General features: G+C 46.3%; 1 protein-coding gene across 1 annotated transcript; it reads left to right on the top strand.

Annotated features, from left to right (window-relative positions):
* The first annotated feature begins 4,206 nt into the window (after positions 1-4,206).
* On the top strand, positions 4,207-22,078 carry LOC135367605 (uncharacterized). The gene is made up of 31 exons (XM_064600895.1): positions 4,207-4,950; positions 5,709-5,774; positions 5,844-5,895; positions 6,158-6,225; positions 6,439-6,593; positions 6,652-6,792; positions 7,324-7,453; positions 7,515-7,603; positions 7,732-7,844; positions 8,253-8,320; positions 8,832-8,918; positions 9,075-9,256; positions 9,349-9,449; positions 9,536-9,654; positions 10,167-10,375; positions 11,533-11,673; positions 12,153-12,504; positions 13,189-13,254; positions 13,823-13,874; positions 14,476-14,543; positions 15,057-15,211; positions 15,757-15,897; positions 16,036-16,165; positions 16,263-16,351; positions 17,548-17,663; positions 18,291-18,358; positions 18,433-18,519; positions 18,828-19,009; positions 19,920-20,020; positions 21,211-21,323; positions 21,415-22,078. Exons 1-31 carry the CDS (start codon positions 4,591-4,593, stop codon positions 21,934-21,936), a joined length of 4,323 nt encoding a protein of 1,440 aa, XP_064456965.1. The 5' UTR covers positions 4,207-4,590; the 3' UTR covers positions 21,937-22,078.
* The last annotated feature ends 34 nt before the right edge of the window (positions 22,079-22,112 follow it).

Genomic DNA, 22,112 nt, shown 5'->3' with positions numbered 1-22,112 from the left:
ATTTATGACGTAGACACTTATAAACATGAAAAGCTGCGAAGCAACTGCCGTTTTGAGCGCCATATAGACGTGAATAGATGGAGAGAGAACAACAGGAGAGGGGAGGGAGGGGGCGGGACATGGGGGTTAGTATGCAGTCAGGATCGGCATCAAGGGGAACCGCATGCGCAGATATTCGTCTGGAAACTCTGCCGGGAAACCCAGGGAAAACCTCAAGACAGCACTGCCGGTGGCGGCGGAGGTGTTTCAGCGCAACGTATTGCAGTTTGGCATGCGTGTTGCTCAAAGCGCGTGTCACTGTATACAGTGAACCTTCGTTATTATGACTATGGTCGTTCCCGAAAATTTTGGTCATAATGCGGAATTGTCATATTAACGGGGGGATTTCCAGAAGTTTCACTGTATTGTTCCCCAGAGGTATGGTCGTAAAGCGCGTATGTCAGATTATCGAGGGTCATATTAACGAGGGTTCACTCATACGATATAATCGCGTCATATCGCTCGATTTATCCGCCACGATGCAACTGTGGCTGTGAATAAAGAACGCCACTCATGGTGCAGCTTCTAATCATTGCGTTTCTTTTTTTCTTCTTTTTTTTTTTTTTGCAAAGGCCTCACGAGCACAACCCCTTCCCGCGTGAGCGTAGTACCCGACGAAATCACACTTTCCGATTGGCTGCTCCCGTTACGTCACGGGCGTTGGAGTAATCGCAGATGAGCGGCAGAAAATCCCGCTCGTCATCCCGCTCCTCCATTTCACATCTACGCTTCGCGTTGCTAGCATTTATATGTCCTTGTATTGCCTCGTACTTCTTATCGCTACGTCTCGTAGGGTTTAAATGGTGACGAGATACTTAGTTGAATTCACGTTGTGGTACGAAACAGACCATAACTATAACAGTAAAGACCATATACCGAGTATATTTGCTGCCTGGGGCGAAGTATAGTGTGATCGTGGCACCGGTTTTGCGCGGTTCTCGCGATATCTCGAAGGAATGCCGGGAAAGGTTTATATTTCCTGCCTTTTAACTGCGTCGAAGGAGTTTCCAGACGTCAGCGTCGCATCTTTATTGCTTGCACGCGCGAAGGGAGAACAGTTCTCTTTATTTACGCGTTCCGAGCTTGTCGCTATGGCACAATATATTCGTAGCAGAGGTTTCGTCACTTATTTTCCCACATACTGAGGTGGCGCTCTTAAAATGTCTTTGCTTTGTTTACCTCACTGTACTTATTTCCCTGATGCTCTCCACAGTGCCTCGGACAGTGACTGACGGCTGCCATATCTATAGATACGCTATCTTATCACAGGCTGTCCACGTTGACAATCGAAAGAATCTGATAAAATATGGAAATGTGTTTTCAATTAAATTACGGTATATGTGTCCTTGTCTCCTAAAGTGTCCTTGTTGCCACAATCAGGAGGGAGAGGTCTTTACTCTCTCGCATTTTGAGGTGAGGGAGTAAGGGCTCATCTCGCGGAGGGAGAAATATGACTTCAAATTCAAAGTATGCAAATCTAAAAAAATAATAATAATGCGGATAGTGTTGCTGTGTACCCATATGGGGGGGCTCTTTGACCTAGATAATACCGCCATTTATTAGTCATTAAAAACAGCATTTACGTCTTTTCTAAAACTGTCCATAGATAGCGCGGACACCTATCAATCTTATTTCTATAAGTTGGTACATACAAACCCATCCTAAGCAGCACAATGTACTGAAAGTCGAGTGAAATAGGGGTGTTCGGTATGTGTCTTATCAAAGTACTTCAGTTTCAGGACCCTTCCTTCAAGGCCATCCACCTACCCGTCCACTCCTATTGCACTCGACTTTCAGTACATTGTGCTCCCAGGGACATTAGTACGGCTTTCATCTGAGGGTCTTGTATATCTGCTCAGCATTTTTGATAACCTTGTCAGAAGTGATACTACAGCAGTCGTACCACGAACCCGCATGTCACGCCCTCTAGAGCACCTGGAAAAAGTTTCCCTGCCCTCACAACACCTTCGTAACGCCTGTTTCCAATACTGCGTTTTCTACAACTGCCTATTTACTCAAGATGTTATTCCTGCGGTGGAACGTCCTATTCGTTTTCGCAGCCTCTCTATTTCTCTTTTTCTGTTTACGACCCGCCAGTTGTGGTAACAGCCGTGGAACGCCAGCAACGGGTTTACTACAAGTAATGAAACCATTCTGAAGACCTTCCCGCTTTACATCTAACCAATGCCGGCCTTCCTTCTCACTGAACGTGTGGTTATGACATTATCACACACATAACTCCTTATCGTATTCGCTTCAATGCCGACATCGTCTGTCGTTATGGCTTCCGACACCCACGGCAGACTATCAGATGCTGTCCTATATAAACAGCTGTGATTTAGCGCACATGTCTACGTACCGCACGTTGTAGTGTCGTGCCCATTGAGAACGACGCGAGTGGTATCAAGCATCAAGGTGGGTGGACGCCTGAACCTTGAACTGTCTTCTATATGCTGCCTGCAAGCGGTTCAACTCCAAAGTGCTTCTAAGGTATGAATGCTGTGCATGGATTGTTATGAAGTATAGGAAAATGAAGTAGCGTAGTTTTAGGACAGGGGGCGCAGTCTTGGCTTTCCCAATAAACGGAGCGCACGGCGGACGGAAACGAAAGAAATGCAAAATTTATTTAATTTGGAAAATACACGTTTTTGGTCACAAATATATCGTTGTTGAACTATCGTTACACTAAACGATGTGCGCTTCTTTTACATTTTTTTTCCGTGAGTCTAGCACTCTCGCGACATCTTGCCCTGCGCGTGGGCGACGCTGGTTCGACTTTCGGGCCACTTTGAACGCCCACGCCATTTTCGATAAAGAGCGGTCGCTTCCAAAACCCAAAGCACAGACATGGTTCTGAGCATGTCCAGCGACAATCCCTAAATTCCGCTGCGGCCGCCGCAAAGTGCATGGCTACTTCATCCTAATGCCGGGAAAATTCCCTGTGAAGTCGGCCCAGGACGCGCGATCCTCCTGCAATTCTCGTGTCGTTGCCCTCAAAAGCATGGCCGACCACGGCAAGCAGTTCTATCGTCACCAGCATCATCACCACCACCGGTACCATCTAAACCGTTCTACAGGTTTTCCCGGTGATTCTAATCCAAGTGCCATCGAAATTAATCCACGTGCCATGCAAACTTTATGGGGCATGGATTAATTTAGCTGGAACTTGGATTAAAATCGCCGGGAAAACCTGTAGCATTGACAAGGACTGTCTTATACGTGAGGCTCCTCTTTAGGCATGACCCAAGCCATGTCATCTCGCAATGCCCCAGCTGAATTAAATTTTACAATAATGTACTAAAACATGCAGGATTGCCACCAGTGCCGTCGACCTGTTTTCTTTTTTGTGATTCAGTGTTAGCGCCGCGAAGCAACTGTGGCTATGAGCGGCGTACAGATATGGACTGATGGAGAGAGGAGAGCAGGAAGGAGTGGGGACAGGGGGATTAGTATGCGTCGTGGGCCGACTTCAGGGGGAAATGTGCCGACATTCGTTTGGAAAGTCTTCGGAAAACCCAGGGAAGACCTAAGAACAGCCGGTGGTAGGATTCGAACCCACCACCTGCCAGTATTCAGCACGACCTTGGGTACAGCTTGGGACAAAAGTTTACGGAACACGGCACTGGCACATTTCTTCATCGGAGCGGCCCCCTGTTAGATATTAGGAAGAGATCGAACAAGGAATGGGTGACCGGATATTCTGTTAATCTTTCAGTATGTGTGTTTGCTCCTTTTGGGTGCTAGGGTGTCGTTCCAACAGCGAAATGCGACACCCCCGTGTTCCGTAAACTTTTGTCCCAGGCTGTACCACACACGAGCGAGACACCTGTTTGCTAGTTTACACCGTTGCCCGAGGTTAGACCACGAAATGTTTTTTGACCGCCAAGTTTAAGCACATAAATACCGATTCAACCAAAGGGTACAAGTTTGAGATGCAGCAGGACGGATGCAGGTCTGTTAACACAAAGCGTTGGACAGTATGCCTGTTCCAGTTGTACCGGTACAGCGGTTCCGTAGCTCCAGTTACAACTGCTGTCTCTGCTACTACAACTCTGCAGATACAACTCGTGAAACTACGTGGAAATTGAACTTTACTTACATTGATGGTCGCAACGGGCTGTTCCAAGACTGTCTGTTTTCAGACGCCGGCGCATCACACATCTTCGCGCGGTCACGGCAAAGAACTGAATGTCTTAGAAATATCACGTGATCGATCCACTTGATATGATAACGCTAACGGACGACGCCCTAAACGTGAAATGAAACACGAAACATGAAAGTAGTGATAGCAGAGCCACCTACATCACAAGTTGCGATCTGCCAGTACCATTCGCGGCTGGCAGCGGCTGGCAGACACATAGACAACAACGGTCCAGAGTTCTTCACAGTCTGCTACCATAGCTGCCCTTGGCCTTCGATCATACTTTTTTACCGTCACTTAATCATATATGTTCTAATCAGGATCGATGTTTTAACTGTACTCTGTGGTTTGTCGTACCAACTAACAGACTGCCGTCTGACCAAGTTGCGCTGACCAGCACGACCAACATCATGGACATACCGAGTGCCCGAGAGCTGTTGGACCGATTCACCTACTACGACTATGCCGTCTTCATCGGGATGTTATCGATATCGGGAGCCATCGGCGTGTTCTGTGCCTTCCACGGCGGTGCTCAGAACACCATCCGCCAATTACTGACGGGTAACAGGGCCCTGCCCGTCGTCCCCGTCGGCACGTCGCTTATGGCCAGTTTCATCTCTGCGGCATACATTCTGGGAAGTGCTTCCGAGGTGTACCGCAATGGGACAATGTATGCCATGATGTTCTTGTCGTACGCGATTACCATACCGGTCACTGCCCACCTGTATATGCCGGTGTTTTACAACCTCAACGTCATCACGGCGTACGAGGTAAGTTGAGACGAGACGATGACCTTCTTGCGCTTTCGTCTATGTTTATGTATAGGGACTTCAAGAGGGGAATGATAAAGAATAGGGTGTGTTATCTATTTAATGGCTGTAAGATACTGTTAACGATTAGGATGTAGAGTACGACGAGTTGCTGCTGGTGATATCTGGCCATTGTCATTGTAAGAATAAAGGTTATGTAATTCTTGAAATCGAAGTTGTTCGGCTTCTGAGACGTCACAGCATTATCTATGTGCAAAAATGCATGTTGTCCTAGCTTCGTACGGCCGCAAATTTTCATAAAATTAGGTATGTGTTTATTTCGTTTCTGCTTGTTTATTTTGTCATTCTTGCAAAGAAGGTCGTGCGTGTGCAACTTTTTGCCACTTGACACGACCACGACCTGAACTTTCCGTTTCGTAAGACAGATTTGTGGCATTTAGGGATTCATTTAGCATGGTTTCGTGTTTACGACTGTATGAGTTTTCCAAGAACAGCTTACAGTTTTACAAAAGCACGAAATAGAAATGGTCTATATATCTTTTCCTTTACTTTTCTTTTTAACTCCTGGTATACACTGTCCTACGCGTGTATCGTTAAAATACAGCTCAAAATCATGATGATCCATTTTATGCGCTATCATCACGAAAAGAAGTTTTATTCAAGAAGTGCGAGTCATGATAATAAAGTCTTGATTGCGATAACTCTTGTTGACGGTACCTGTAACGAGACTTTAAGGAGTATGTCTTTCCTTTTTGCAGTATCTAGAGTTACGTTTCAACAGGCAGGTTCGGATGATAACCGTTGCTCTTTACACTATTGAGATGGTAAGGGACCCCGTATATTTCATGACATCGATGCTTTTATGAGAAAAACAATTACCGCTTTCTCGCCAGACGATCTACATTGCTATCTCCTTGTATGCTCCAGCCCTGGCACTGTCCCAACGTAAGCTGCTTCATGTGTCTCGCGGACATTCTCTATATAAAAGGGACTCGCTTAAAGGTGCCCAGAAAAGATTGCACTTTTTGAAATTGATCGCGAGAATGAGCATTCACACCCCAACAAAGGATCGCAGTTTTACGTAACTATGGGCATGTCTAACTATGTCCAATGTGGTGTTCCTGCAAAAAAGGACAGTCTTTCCAGAGCACCTTTCGAGATCCAGTTTTCGCAACTCCAACATCTATATGCGGTGTCCTCTTTGCAGTGACAGGCATGACACTATGGTCTGCTGTGGCAGCTATTGGAATCGTCTGCACTGTATACACAAGTATCGTAAGTACTTCCCAGACGACCTCAAAGCGTTGTATTTGGTCTGGTATTCGGTTTCCTTTCGACTACTAGCAGTCGCATATCTATTTAGGAACAGACATATTAACGTGAATCGATCCTCAGCAATTATGGCCGTTGAATGCTAACATGTAAACGAAATTAAAAGCAAAATGAGAATTCGATGATTGGTAACAGATAACCTGCATCACGTTCCAGGGTGGCATAAAAGCTGTGGTGTACACGGACACCTTCCAGACGGTGGTCACGGTGGTGGCCCTTGCCGTGGTGGTGCTCATCGGCTACAGCGAAATGGGTGGCTTCTTCAGAGTATGGGAAATCGCAAGAAATGGAAGCAGGATTGAGTTCGACAAGTCAGTGCGGTTTTAATCCAGCGGAGACTGGGCTAATTATCCTACTTATGTGTTCCAGTATCAACCTCGACCCCACGATACGTCATACAATCTGGGGCCTTTCACTGGGCGGCTTCTTCACGAGTGCTGCAAGCTACGCGACCAGCCAGATGATGGTGCTTCGCTACCTTACGGTGCCCAGCCTGCGAGATGCAAAAATGTAAGCGTGCACTATAGGGGCACAGTCACCTGAAGACATTCATTCTTTGAATGTTCAGTGTTTGTGCATACTTAGTTAAGCACGTTTGCCCCCTTGTTATGTTCCGTGATTCTTGCCAACTACCAATGAACGGTACAGAAATCAGTTCTAAAATATTTTTACGTGGACCTTCTTACGAACTCAAACTGGCGTTACTCAGCAGTCCTTCTTAGAACGGCATATTCCAGAGGGTAGCTTAGCGATCGGACATTTTGCCTTTATATCATATTAGTACCAGAAAATAAATGAAAATTTAATGTATTACACATCAATAAAACAATTTGGGATGACGATGGGATGAGGTGATTCACTGCAACAATTTGGAGTGAGTGCTGCTGCTGCAGGATTGCTATGTCCTCGCATGGGTATCTGCTCAGATTAACTAATCCCCATGCAGGAACAAGACACTAATTTCACGTTCGGGCAATCGTGCAAAAATTATAGAACGAGTCTTTGCTCCATCGTATAATGCTAGACCGCTTCTTTGCGCAGAGTCATATGGCTCAACTTTCCCTTTCTGTGCGTTGTGCTGTTCCTGAGCTGCCTGGCTGGACTTATGGTGTACGCAAGGTACGCTACATGCGACCCCATCGAGATCGGACAAGTCAACAGCAACGACCAGGTAAAACATGTCAGCGTCAACCGTCTTGCACACATTCATAGTCCTGTTCATTCTTTGGAAGCTTCTGCCATACTTCGTCATGGACGTACTAGGGAAAATGACTGGAGTTCCTGGTCTGTTTGTTGCTGGGATCTTTGCGGCGTCTTTGAGGTAATATTGAATACGATGGGAAGCGTGTTATTTTATATTCGTTATGGGAACTGCAACGCCCTGTCCGCGATGGGGATGTCGTGAATACAGATTAATTTTCCCGGTGGGTTTTTTTTGTGCCGTTGCAGCTCAATATCCTCAGGTGTGAACGCCTTAGCGTCAGTGTTCTACGTCGATGTCATCGCTCTTATCAAGGAGGACATTCCAGACAAGATAGGCGCTCGTATCATCAATGGACTGGGTATGGTATGAATTTTATACGATATCCTCTTCCAATTTAGATAACTTTTTGTTTGTTTTTTAGCGCATGACGGTCACATGGTAGCCCTAACATATATCTTAACGTAAACAAATTGTCACGTGTCTTCAAAATGATGTTGCCTGTGATGCGTGACAAGACAGCGATTGTTCACAAAAGTGGCGGCTACAAAAAGGCGTTCAATGGAGTCCCTCTGATGACGGTACATGGTATTGTGTGCGCTTGCGTGGTTGATAATTGAACAGCGTAAGGAACTTCGCATATTAGCGTAACCCTTCGCGAATAGCTCAAACTTGAGTGGCGTGATGCCATTCCTTGTATGCTGAGAAAAATAACGTAAGGGATGCATTCTTAAACAAGAAACCCACTTTTTCTACAATACCCTTTCAGGTGTGTTCTTTGGGCTCCTGTCCATTGGTTTGGTGGCGCTGGCATCGCAGATGGGCAACGTGTTGTCTGTGAGTAGTCCACTCCCAATTCCGTCACATACAGCGAGTATGATTCGGGGACGATCAGGGGGTATGCATGTTGGAGTTTGTAACAGCTGACAAAACTCGGTGGATATCACCAACGACAAGAGTGCAATGTCCTTTCTGACACGAAATATTAGGCACGCAACACGGGCGTCAGTGAATTGTACTCGGAATGCTCACCAGCGGTGTCAGAGTAGACTAGTATGAAATAGGTGTGGAAATATAGTAGTGCAGCAACGCACTATACTGTGTCGGTATCCATCGAATTTTGCTTGATTCCATAAATTCCGACTGATACGTCTTGAACGTCCTGAAATCAAACTCCAAGACCGACGGAACTGTAAGTGGAACAGTCGCTATGTATTAGACACCACTTTCCTTTCTTTGCCGTATTTCATGTCTTCTGCACTCACCTATAGTGACAAGACGAATGCGTGATTTTGTCTAGAACTTCTCATTCGTTTTGCTTTGTATTTCTGGGGCTCCTGCTCCCCAGGCCTCGCTGAGCATCAACAGCGGCATCGGAGGACCTCTCTTGGGGGTCTTCACACTAGGCATTTTCGTACCATCTGCGAATAGCAAGGCAAGCCATAATCTCTTTCACACCAGGTGGGGCGATAAGATACCTATATAAAGTACAAGAGGTCGGTAGATGTGTAAAGCTTCATGACTTCTGAATCAGTTGCTTCTTCACCTCCACTGCTCTATTGCACATCAGATATTGTGTGAAATATCACAGGGTGCATTGTCGGGACTGCTGGTATCACTGGCCCTATCATTGTGGATGTCCTTGGGGTCCTTTCTGGAAGGCACGGAAGCCAGCACAACTGCACTGGTATCCGTGGATGGCTGTCTGCAGTATTTCCAAAACTTCACAAGTGTTCGCCCCGCGTCATCTGTTGCCCATACCGCACATGTTCTGTAAGCATATAAGCAAACGTTGCTCTATCTTGAATTCTGGCAAAGAGTTCTGCATAATGATATGTTTCGAGCTGAATGTTCCGTCTCCGCAGTACTGGCGTCCTCAACTTGTACAAGCTGTCCTACCTCTGGTACAGTATGATCGCTTTCTTTTTCGTCTTCATCGTGGGCGTTCCAGTGAGTCACATTACAGGTGAGATTTCACGCCTATACAACGTGACATTTTCAACGTAGAGTCACTGGGGTTCAAACCTGCAAGTCGCTGTTTTGTGTTCCCAGGGCCAACGAGACCAGAGACCTTGAACCCGGAACTCCTCACGCCCTGGGTTGATACAGTCTTGTGGTTCTTGCCCGAAGAGGTTCGAAAGTTCTTGCGGAGTGATGTTGGATCAAAATACGTAAGCGGGTCATTGATGCTTGTTCCTTGTAGATATGTGCCTAGAACTGTGATCGACGTGGTGTACAATAACCGGCACTTATAGCCCTGGTGTCTGTTGTGTGACGGTCTCTCGTTTGCGGCGACAACTTTTATCAGGAACTGTAGCTTCCGCTTTGTGATATCATCTGGTCATACAAGCAAAATGGGACACTAACTTGGCATTGCTAACTTGCTCATCGCTGAAATCTGTGTAATGTATGCCCGTGTCCCGACTCTGCAAGACAGGTCAGGTATCATGAGTCAAAGGGACCAGTGTACTCACATGGCCAGGTCTCATCTGGTCCATGTAAATCTGCTTTAGGACCTCGCTACTGAAGCGTTATAGACCTGAACCACTACAACAGCACCAGCTGTACGTCTCTACCAGTGGCTTTATCGCTAACCGTAGTTTGACTGATTTTTATAAACACACGAGATGAGTACGATTAGTTTGATAGGTACTTGTAACTCAGTTCTAATCTGCTACTGCAGGTGCCAGACATCACGTCTCCATCAGCCAACTCCAAGACGTCATCTTTCACAAAAGAAGTACTCGGTGTCGACTTTTTAAGGAAAGAATCCTTGTCTCCAGTATCTCCTGTCTTGGATGCATCTTATATCCGAAACGTCACGGATATTTCGTTCCCTGTTCCTCCACCCATGAGAAAGCTTAGCTATCATCCGGGAATCGTCACAAAGCTGTAGTACACGTGCCCTTGTTTTACGAGACATAATTTATTTCATTACATCGTTGCCAGACTCGCTGCGATGATCCGCTAACATCTGCGGGTGAGAAGTTAGTTTATAGCGATTTGCATGATGACTAATGGACGGCTTAGGACCATTGTTTCATTTTATTAGTTTTATTATTGCAATGATTGGTTTTATTTATTTTATCAGTCACTCTTATACGCATCCGCGAATGTGTCATACATTACGGCTTAGCATGCCCCGAAGAAATTGTATTTGAAATTTTCTTTTTCGAAAATTTGAAAATTTCTTTTTCGGTACTTCTGTCTAATGGAGATGCCAATGTGGCTTACGTTTAACTCTGATAAACTAACAAAACCGGAGGGGACGTACGTAATAGAGAACGTCTAAGATAAAAAAAAATTAACTTATTATCATTGAATCGCAAACTACTTTTAATTTATTTGTACAGTTTTGTTGTACCACCTTTTCTTTTGTATTGCTGATTGTTTCTTCTTAGCGCATGATGTACTGCCAAAATATTTGAATGTGGTGTGTTCTATTAAAAATACTTTGTGAAAATACAATTGAAGCATAGTGTGCCTTTCTTGTAGCGTTTCTTTCGTTTACTTGTCCATACGTGTTCACACATGACTACATTTTATATACACTTGAATTATCGTATATGTTCCGCACCTGAAATTTCAACAGAATTTCAACAACTGGCTGGTGAACCTGAATTGGGCCTCCTCCCCCGAAACCCCTTACGGCTATATCCACGTACATCTACCAAAACTGAAACTATAGAAACCACAAGACTATTGCACCAGTTCTAACCGCAGCCCGGTTTCGTCAAATCCGCGTAATAGTGAACAATCACGCAGATGAACCGAAATACTATGTGTGTGCAAGTGACTGTCATGACAAAATGGCTGTACGGTAGCAGCTGTGCAGCTACCCAAGCAGCAAAATGTACTGAAAGTCGAGTGCAACAGGGGTGGACGGTATATGTCTTATCAATGTTCTTGAGTATCACGAGTCTGTTCAAGGTCCTCCACCTACCCGTCCACCCCTATTGCACTCGACTTTCAGTACATTGTGCTGCTTGGGTAGCGGCCACTGCCCTCCTGGCTGAAGAAGAATGCTGTGCACGAGCAACGCGAGGCAGCACAACGGTGATTTCGAACAAAGAAAACGACGAGGTCGATGTTGTAGCGTTTGTGTGCTTCGAGCGAAGTGCAGAAGGATCGAGCACTTGCATGGCACCACAGGAAGTTGTGGAATTTGTCGAAGTTGTCGCCAACGCCGAGTAAGCTTTTCCCGTGCTTACACCTTATAGTTTTTGTTTCCCCGGCACAGTACTACTACAAGCTAGAACTACTAGACCAGTTTCCTGACGAGGCCAAGCAATATTGGAGTTGACCTCAAGCAATATTGATATGACCTGCTAGTCTTCAGTGGCTGAATAAGTGAACCTCAGCATAGGGGAAGGATTACGAATTCAAAGGATAGGGACAGTGACGGTTTTTGAGGAATGCCAATGAGTCGCGCGCACATCACTTTGGTGGCCATTATGACACTAGTGATGACGTCACTTTGTTGAGCCTCAATTGCAGCTTCACTTCGCAGTGGAATAAGGTGCCCATTCCTTTCTCATTGTTATCGAACGTTGCTACCAGCACAGCAAGCAGAGGTCGCTTTGAACTGATACTAGCCTTACCGTTCTTCCAATTCATGTCGACATACACCCACACTGTACGTTAATATAGCAACCCTTCTCTCTCGTAGTGGAGGATCGGCACACCTCGCGGCCCGCTTTACAGAATGGGATTACATGGTGTTCGCCGGCATGCTGTGCATATCCGCTGCCATTGGCCTGTACTACGCCTGTAGTGGCAGCAAACAAGCTACCACAGCCGAGTTCCTCATGGGCAACCGGAACATGCAAGTAATCCCCGTGGCCTTGTCCATCTTGGCCAGTTTCATGTCCGCCATTACGCTGCTGGGCACTGCTGCAGAGATGTACAACTACGGCACCCAATACATCTTTATTCTCTTCGCATACTGTTTAGTCATTCCCGCTGCCGCCTATCTCTACATGCCGGTCTTCTACGAGCTGCATTTAACCAGCACTTACGAAGTATGTGGTTTCCTCTGACGTAGCTCGTCCACGGTAGTGGCGCTCATGGTCATAGTCATCAGCCACCAATTACTACCTTCAGCGTAGCCAGCTCGTTACCGGCTTGTCCCAATCACGTTTTATCCACTAATATCTTTCCTGCACTCATAAAGGGTTTTTTTGCACGCAATAGTGAAGGACAAGCAGAAGCACCGATAATATAACGAGGACATTTATGCGGTGATCGGAGTGATGTAACACAAAAGTTCCGTTGACAGCACAACTGCGCTGATTAGACTACTCTTTTAACGTAAATGGTTGGAGCCGCTGGCGCACTAAAGCCTTTCAATAGAAAAGGATCCAAAGATTTTAAAAAAATGTCGAAAACATTCCAAAAGGTGCAGGAAGCAGGCGTCGAATTATCCAAATCGTTGGAAGTGTGTGCTGCTCTAAAGCTGCTAAACGTAAAACGTGGGACAAGTCGCTAGAAATCCAAAGAGTTAGAATTTGCTGTTGGTCAAAAGTCCCAGGACGTCCAGTGCAGTGGAAGGTTTTCGAAAGTGTAAAACCGTGTGTTCCTTTGGATCTCTTCAATTGTGGGACACAGCAACTTAAATACAGCTTGACAGACAGACGCAGTACGATCATCCCCATATGCCTAGGATAAGTGTAACCAAATGCCTTGACGTTGTACTGTTGTTTCAGTACCTGGAACTCCGTTTTCATCATAGCCTCCGTGCACTAGGATGCCTGATATTCGCGTTTCAAATGGTAAGTGCTACTGTTGCAACCAACGCTGTGTCATCTTCGTTCTGCTCGAAAGCTCAACGGTGTGCCGGTCATTTCCCAATACCGCATCCGACGCAACGTTTTCGTCAAGAAAAACTTTTGGAACTTATTGGAGAAATGATTCTATTGTTTTCTAGAAGTGCTGGTACGAGGAAGACGAATGTTTGGACGGGTCTTAACGGGTGTATTGAAAGAAACACACCTGGACGATTTTGTTGCATACTAGTCACATGAGAAAATCGCGCATCATGCGACGAAGAAATATCTCTTTTGTCGAGTACATGAAATGCAGTAAAATTGTAATACAGCTATACAGTTCGGTGACTTAACAAGTGAGTGCGGCCAATCGAGATCGGCTTTCTCATTATTTGAAAACAAACGCTTCAAGCAATTTTCTCTTCTTCCTACGTTTCTGATGTAAACTCTCATGTCAGAGGGCACAATATATGCCCAATAGATTTCACCACGTTATAGCCAAAACGGCGGTATTACCAAATGGCTCAGCCCATGGAAACATGTGCTAACCTACATTTTCATTCTACATTTTCAGCTGATCTATATGGCCATTGTCCTGTATGCGCCGTCACTAGCGCTCTCGCAAGGTACGCTGAGCTCGTTATTATGAGGAGGAGGCCCCTAAGCAAGCGCGAACCTGCACGGCAGGCGACACAGACCAATAGCAGACAACGGCTACGAGTGGCGCTCTGCGCTGTTGAATGCGGCAAGTCTTGCGCAGCTGAATGCGTATTGTTTCTACGGCCATGACCGCTAAGAGCGCAGTTGTAATTCTAGGGACCCCGAAGTATCACTTTCGAGTAATGGTCAGGCATTGTTTAGACTAGATGACGTTGGCTCGTGTCGTCTGCTCTGTTTTCGTGCTTCGGCTAATTCAGATATATTGCGACCAGCATCTCTCGCATCTTTGCATACAGTCCAATAAGCTTATTTTAAATAATTAAAATGAAATTTATTTTATTTTTTAAATTTTCCATTGTTTACAAAGCTTGTTTTCGCAGATCCCTTTATTATCTTACTGGCCACAACAATATTAGTTAGTTCTTTCGACTGCGGCTTAAACCATTTATAGCTGGCTGCGAGCGGATGTAACTGTGCAGGTCTGTTAGCCTGAATGCCTGGCAAGCAGTATAATTGCAAGGTGCACGCTTCCATCTTGAATGTGCCTTTCGCTCTTGTCATTTGTAGTTACTGGGATCAGCGTATGGACTTCTGTCCTCTCCATAGGAATAATCTGCACCTTTTACACCAGCATTGTAAGTGGCTTTCCTCTTCATGCACGCATGTCTTTCGAAACAGTTGAAAACGGTTCAGAAATCCATCGGCAAACTGAGGATGTTTCTAAAATGTTTTTTGCGAGATATCCGCGGCGCTCAACTCCAGCAAAGACCAACACTAGCGAAGCTCAAAAGCCCCCCCCCCCACGCACACACACACACACACCAAGTAGCGAAACCCAAAACATTATTGAGGCCCTCAATCATCGCGACATGTGGTCAGCCATCACAGACAGCACAACGCAATTGCCCAGGTCTCAGGCCTATGTGTAGCCAAATGACCAGGCAAAGACATACGATACTATTGCATGCTGCCCTACGGGAAGTAACTACATAATTAACGGAACAAGCTTTACAACAGCCCTTATAGTATCGCTGTTCCAGGGTTTGGTTCCCCACATCAACATCAGCAATGGGGTAGAGTATCACTCCTGGCGATGACACTCCCCATTCGTTATCTTAAAAATAAAGTTTTTGTTGTTGTTGCTTCAGGGTGGCATCAAAGCCGTGATATGGACGGACGTGTTCCAGATCTTACTCATGTTCGGCTCAATGCTGACCGTCACTATAAAAGGGTCCCTTGAGCTAGGGGGCTTCAACTACGTCATCGAGAAGGCCAGAGATGGGAACCGTCTCGAATTTTTCAAGTAAGTCACTACTAACAAGCGGCGCCTCAAGCGTCTAGTCTTAAAGGCGCGCCTCTCCAAACCCTGAGTGATGCATCAACGCTGTCTATGTAGAGTCGCCATAGAAATTATTTTCGTTAAACGTTGTTTTGTTACGGCCCAATTTAATAAACCAGCCATGAGCGTTATGGCGTGACAGCGGAGACCCGGCCCGATCTCCTGGCATGACGTAATCAAGTCAGTATGACGTAGCAGCGAAGTATCGTTGCGCGCGTCGTTCGCAACAACGCCATCAGTTTTCTTAGCGTACCAATTTTTGACGAGCTTCGATTTTATAAGTTTCGCTCACCTTCGTTGATATTTGTCCCTGTTGAAAGCTCATTTCAGTCTCGCTGTCCAATCCCAACCAACTATTCAGAGGCTGCAAGATGAAAGAGTGCGACCTCTTACAACTATAGTACTTAAGTTCAGTTGGACACCAGGATCTAATTCGCAACATTTGTCGTTAAATGATTAAATGATTAAATTCGTGTTCCCTCCGGTGAGATACGAAACTACCTGTTCAGTTTCAGCTTCGACCCGACAGTTCGCCATACAGTCTGGGGTCTCATCATTGGCTGCTACTTCACGTGGCAGTTCGTATACGGTGTGAGCCAGGCTATGGTACAACGCTATCTCACTCTACCTAGCTTGGGAAAGGCAAAGCTGTAAGTTCACGGTCTTTCCCTGTTTTCGTGCGGTTTAACAGTCTCAAAGTAATGAGCGTAAAAGTGTCTATACGAAGGTCAGTACGGAAACATCAATGTTAGTTGCTAACAGAAGCAATAAACTGACTGCATTCGCAGAGCAATCTGGCTTAACCTTCCCGGCCTGTCGTTCCTCATGCTGATCTGCTCCATGTCAGGCTTAGTGATCTATGCCAAATATAGTGCTTGTGACCCAAAGCTCACCAAACGCATCACGTCCGACGATCAGGTGAAGTGCGAACGCTACCGCCTCTTTCTCGTACGAAACACTTGACGCACGGGGTAGTTGACCGGAGCTTGTTGACAATTAATAAATTGCCCCGCAGCTCCTTCCACTATATGTGATGGAAATTCTCGGGGGCTACCCAGGCATCCCAGGCCTCTTTGTGGCCGGCATATTCAGCGGCGCCTTGAGGTGAGAGGATCACTTCTACATTTGGTACAAAGCAAGCCATATACTGCCTCGCACGTTCTCGTTAAGTCATATCCTTGGACGATCATCAAAAGAGACTGTCCCTTTCCTTATCCGCGAGCGTTTGTCCCTGCAGCGTATCAGGACAACGACGGCAAGTGTAGACATATCTTCCTATCGACAGGACGAAATGACACCCCTCCTTTTTTCGGTTCATTCTCTTTAGCGATGTTGCAATAACTGTACGACTTCAAGAATTTCTATCATCGATGCCGTTGGCTAGACCATAGGAAGTGCTACGCGGTATTCCAGTCAGCCTCATAGCCAGCGCTTTTGCAGCCAGCGCAAGCTAGAGAGGAGGAAAGTGCACAAGGGCCTCTCTCTGGCTTGTGCGGTCAACTATTTTCAACGTGTTCCCGGCGGTGAGACGACGCTGAACTCTCAATATGGCGACGTCCACAAGAAAACAGTGTAGACAACTGATAAGATGGCATAGAGGCAAGCGATGAGCTGTTGAGCGGAGTCCATTGTTGGCGAAGCCTGAGCTTGGGCGAACACTGAGGGAGAAAAGACCAAAGGCCGTATTCTTAAACGATCCTCGACTCGGCCCTTCACTCGAGTGCTCCTCGAGACCAGTTTTGTGCTTCAGACATCGCCGTATACTCGAAACGGTCCCCGAGTGGAGGAGATCCTTCGCGTTCTACCCGAGTACTACACGGTAGAGCCGGTGTTTCCTCGAAGCCTCCTGGAGGAACGCTTCTTTCCTCCACTCACTGGAGTTGAGGATCGTTTAAGAATATGGCCGCAAGTAGCTCAAACCAGCAAATGACTTAGGTACTTGTGGTGTTTCAAGTAGGTCATTTGCTGGTTTCAGCTGCTTGGTGTATATTGGCTCCCACCGTGTTCGCCCAAGCTCACTCTTCATCTCCAGTGGATGTCTGCAGGAGTTAGGCAGAGCGTACCTACCAACGCACGGTCACTAGGCATATGACGTCACGAATGGGACGAATATGAAACATGGGTGGAATGATTCTCACTCAACTGACGGCCTCACGGAGATCACTCTTCGTTCACCATGTTCATCATCCTCACCCATTTCGTTTCATCCCTGCCGTGACGTATTAATGGGTATACGTTATGACGATCCATTTAGAAACCGGACGATAGTATATAATCGACATTTGAACAATGTACTTCAGTACCGTGTCATCGGGGGTGAACTCCTTGGCTGCGGTGGCACTCGAGGACGTGGTCAAAAGATACATAAATCCCGGGATAACTGACGCAGTTGCAACGACTTTGTCGAAAGGACTCGGTAAGAAATGCATCTTTATATTGCTAGATATGACATCCTCCATAATTCCTCGTGTGCATGCGCGTGGCGACTACGGGGCCTTGGAAGCGCGGAGTAACATTCTGTGCGCGCTTAACAGATGGCGCTTTACGATGACCACATGTCTTGGATTAGGATGCAAGCTAAAGAGCGAGCTGAACATCTCCAGGAGCAGTTATTTTCGTGGCTCTAGTGCTTTACACGTGAACTGGTTTGGTGCGCTCCAAAAGTATTTTCCTGGAAAGCCGCCAGGCTGTGACGGGAATAGGAAAGAGGTCCATAGGCTTTCAAGGAAACATCTACAACAGAACGCGCACGCATTCCAAACGTCCACAGACACCCTTGTCAGATGTCACTCAAGCTTACGCGTGAATGCAGCGTGAGTGAGCGCGTGAGTGCAGGCTAAGTGCTGAAACAGGATGTAAAATACCCCGGAGACGGAGGAAAATTTGTTGTGGTTGTCTGTGTGTTTCCTCTGTCCCGGGTTACTTTTTGTCAAGTTTACACGAACGCGCTACACACATTAGACCAGAAGCATTTTTGGCGGGTACTGGGGAAGAGGAGCCCTTATCGGCTATGTTACATACAGACAGTCATATTATCTTTCAGCCCTGTGTTTGGGACTAATCTCAATTTTAATGGTCATCGTCGCCCAATCACTCGGCGGTGTGCTACAGGTGAGTCTTAAGATTGCGATAAACGCACTGCGGTTATCATACTGTGCCTGACTACATATACTATTCTGACTCAGGCTGCGTTATCCATCTTCGGCATGATTGGTGGACCACTGCTGGGCGTCTTTACATTGGGACTCTTCTTTCCGTGTGCCAACTCTTTCGTAAGACGTTCGATAAGGTGTACATTCGCCGTCAGACTTAATCTGAACGTGCGAGCCGTAGCCTTACGGTGAGACCAGCGCCTATGCGGTACTGCCCATGGTGACCGTGAGTGCGCGTGCAAGAACGGCTGCAAGAGGCCCCAGACAAACATGTAGAACCCGTACCCAGTCGGATGCCTCGCCGCCACTGCTACGCGGCGCTGGTCTCCTCGTCGGCTACGTGCTCGCTTGTTCCGGTTAAGTCTGACGGTGACTGTACTTGTCATTCAATGTTGATGAATGATGATGAATGGAAATGAATGTTTCAGGGCGCCATGACTGGCCTCCTGGGTTCCCTTGCCTTCAGCATGTGGATTGGCTTCGGAGCTTTCATCACCAAGCCTTTAATACCCAGAGCTCCTATTTCGGTACTCGGATGCATTGACGAGTACCTCAACGTCACCAACACTACCATGTTTTCTATGCCGAAACAGCCAGACTACTCTAAAAAGTATGCCTTTTCTATGGCCCTACTCGTGCTCTCTATTGGCAAGAATAAGCATTGCCTTTTCCTTTTTGATGTTAGGTCATGTCTTAAGGCTTCTGTTTTACGTTTTTAGTTTTCAGAAATTCGGTATGAGAAATTTGTGCTTATTTTGCTCACCAGTAACCGGCCGTTTTCCGTGGCAATATTTAAGCGTAAAGCGATTCTGAAAATTGACGAGAAACAAAGCTTGCATTTCCTATGCACATTCACACAGTGTGAATGCAAACTTTTTTATGAAGAACAGTCTCTGTCGGCAGCTCTCGTCCTGAGGATCTTCTCTTAACACTTTATTTGTAGTTTTGTAGTTCCAGGTAGATGTTCAGGCGACATTGCACGCTCCTTTCCTTTCAATAAGTAGCGCCCACTGTTTCGCTTGAGCCGTGCAAAAGCTAGAAAAAGCTATAGAAAGCTTGCTTGTGGGAGTTACATTTATCGACAGATGCTTTCAATAATTTGAAGTGCGATTTGATTATCGATGTTCCGTTTCACATACCGTGTACGTTAATCGGTGTTTTTCGGTAAATACTGAAAACCGGAAATTCGGTACCTTCCGGTGACGTTTGAATTCTTTTTTTTTTTTTTTTTTTTTTGTGGAACAGCTCATTGGCAAAATTCGCTCTTAGCCACTACGACGAAGTCTGCACGTACGACTTTTGAACCTTAGAGTTTACAAATTTCTTTTCCATTGTTTCCAAGAACCATTTCCGAACTCTGTTGGATGTTGCTGAGAAAGAGGATCAAGGGTGTCCCTTAACGCATTTTCAACCATTAGAAATTTTCAGTTTCGCAGTTGTTCTTGCGAGAACAACCGCCACGTTTAGTTGGGACTATCTGTTGAAAATGTGCGTGTTAATGACTGTCTTCCCTGTTTCAGCGAAGACACATTCATCCTTTACCGCCTCTCGTACGTGTGGTTCAGCATGATTGGCTGCTGGCTTGTCGTTTTTATTGGGCTCCTAATGAGCTTCATAACAGGTAATCTGCTGTGTTGTATTTCTCTTTGTCATGTGCGCATACTCATATCCTTCCAAGACCTTGTATATCGAGCGCATATCACGTATAGAACTACTACGAGCGCGATGAGAACACAGCGCCCTTTGGGTAAACCTGGTATTACAATCAGGGGTCGGAACTGGAACTGAACCCGAACCGAAAACCGGAAAAAAACGTTATTTTCTGACGAACCCGACCGAACCGAACCCCAACAATTTTTTGCTTGTCCTGAATCGAACCGGAACTGAACCGAAAAAAAAAATTCATACGGTTACCGGTTCGGGAATCGGTTCAGAGTTGAAATAATTGTACTACTGACCGACCTTTTCTTGACTCAAACTGAAACGGTTATCTCACACATTTCTCTTACAACCGTGTACGGTGAGCGTAAGCTCGCTTTCATGTAGTAAAATTAACTGCCCATGAACCGGTTAAACCGGGACCGAAAAAAGTAACTGTTCCAATCCCTGTAAATGTCCAGACCACTGACCGATTTTTTTTGTCTGCGTGTGTGCGGGAGGGGGGGTGGGGGTGTTCACCCTGAGCCGAACCAGAACCGAACCGACATACCTGAACCGGTTCAAGCTGATAATTTCGGTTCAACGGAGCTAAACCCGAACCCAACCAATATGCCTGAACCCGAACCGGACCGAAAAAAATACCGGTTCCGATCCCTGATTACAATGACTTCAGTACCGCTTCTTAATCGCTCAGACAAACGGATGCATGCCTTCCGTTTTCAACAAACCAGCAGGTATAGAACGTTATCGTTCTGCAAGGTACTTGGCCCTGGAACGTTGTTCCACCCTGTGCGCTCTGAACGAAGAGCTTAAGGGGACCGCCTGCGTCACTCCGAATAATCACGTGACAACCGACAAAACGAAGTGGGGATGTCCAGTGCAGACGAGCTTCAGCGTCCCGCAAGCTGCACTGGGCTTGTGTTCTGCCTACGTGCTCACCCATTGGTTTATTCGGTCAGCGTGACGTATATATTTTTTAATGTTTTGTCCGTGCGAGGCGCTTCATTCCTTCACCAGGTGCAATAGACTATTTTACATTTCTGCAGGTTTCTACTTTATTGAATCTGTCCGTCCCTTTGACTCGTGTATTATGCGAGAGGGCACACTTTTGTGGTTTTTCCAGTGAAATGCTAAGAAATACGTATTATGCAGGTTGCACGAAGCCGTCAGCTGTTGACCCCCGGACAGTCCATCCTATCTATAACTACATGTGTAGAAAGCTACTACCTAGTCGACTTCATGAGAAATTCTTAACTAAACCTACCGTAAGTGACTCGCATGAGATCCCAGCGCTGTGTCGCATATTGAACAAGCTGCACTTTTAGCAACGCGCAATATATATGTATCTCTCAACAGGAGCAATACCTGACGGAGCATCTGGTAGCCCTGGCACGTTCGCCCGCACATCAGGGCAAGGACAACTTCGCATACTTGGCAACCACGGAAGGTGAAAAAGGACCGTTTTTCGACAGCATCAGAGCGCCGAGCTTCGAAAGCTTAGCTGCGAAGTCGTCTGCCGAAACTGTCGCAGGCGCACAGCTTAAGAGCTCCGACACCCAAGCAGCCAAGGCCCCTTCCGAAGATGTGGGCCGGACAGAACCGAATACCTTCGAAAGCCTTCCTGGGACGAGCTCTGCTGAAGGCTTAGCCGCTAGTCAACCGAAGACCATAGCGAGCCAGCCAGATGTGACGCCTGGTTTAGGGGTAGCTAGGGCAGAACCCAAGAGCGTCGAAAGTCTTGTTGGCACATCGTCGTCCGAACAGCCGAAGTTGGAACAGAAGCTGGAACCACGGGATCCAGCCACAATAAAGGCTTCAGAAGCTGGAACGGCGATACCGAATGCCGAACTTGCAGAAGCACCAAAAGAAGTTACATAGATTACGTATATGGGTTATGGTCTGTGTGATCGCTGTTGTATTTACGTACAAAACGTATGAGCATAAAACGAATATGTTATTTAGTTCGTCGCATAATATGGACTAGCAAGTTGTACCCTAACAAGCGGAGATTCTGTGCGCGGTGTAGCCTGCTCGTATAGCGGCTACATTAACCC

Source organism: Ornithodoros turicata, chromosome 8, assembly GCF_037126465.1.
Source record: "Ornithodoros turicata isolate Travis chromosome 8, ASM3712646v1, whole genome shotgun sequence".
NCBI lineage: Eukaryota > Metazoa > Arthropoda > Arachnida > Ixodida > Argasidae > Ornithodoros > Ornithodoros turicata.
The sequence above is the reverse complement of the archived record's forward strand: the minus strand, read 5'-3'. Positions and strand labels throughout refer to the sequence as shown.

What these genes read in the sequence shown, in the direction of transcription:
- LOC135367605 (XM_064600895.1), top strand. Translation starts at nt 4,591, where the DNA reads ATGGACATACCGAGTGCCCGAGAGCTGTTGGACCGATTCACCTACTAC. An exon ending in GACTTTGTCGAAAGGACTCG is followed by an intron (nt 17,664 to 18,290) that starts GTAAGAAATGCA and finishes ATTATCTTTCAG; the next exon opens with CCCTGTGTTTGGGACTAATC. An exon ending in CACTCGGCGGTGTGCTACAG is followed by an intron (nt 18,359 to 18,432) that starts GTGAGTCTTAAG and finishes ATTCTGACTCAG; the next exon opens with GCTGCGTTATCCATCTTCGG.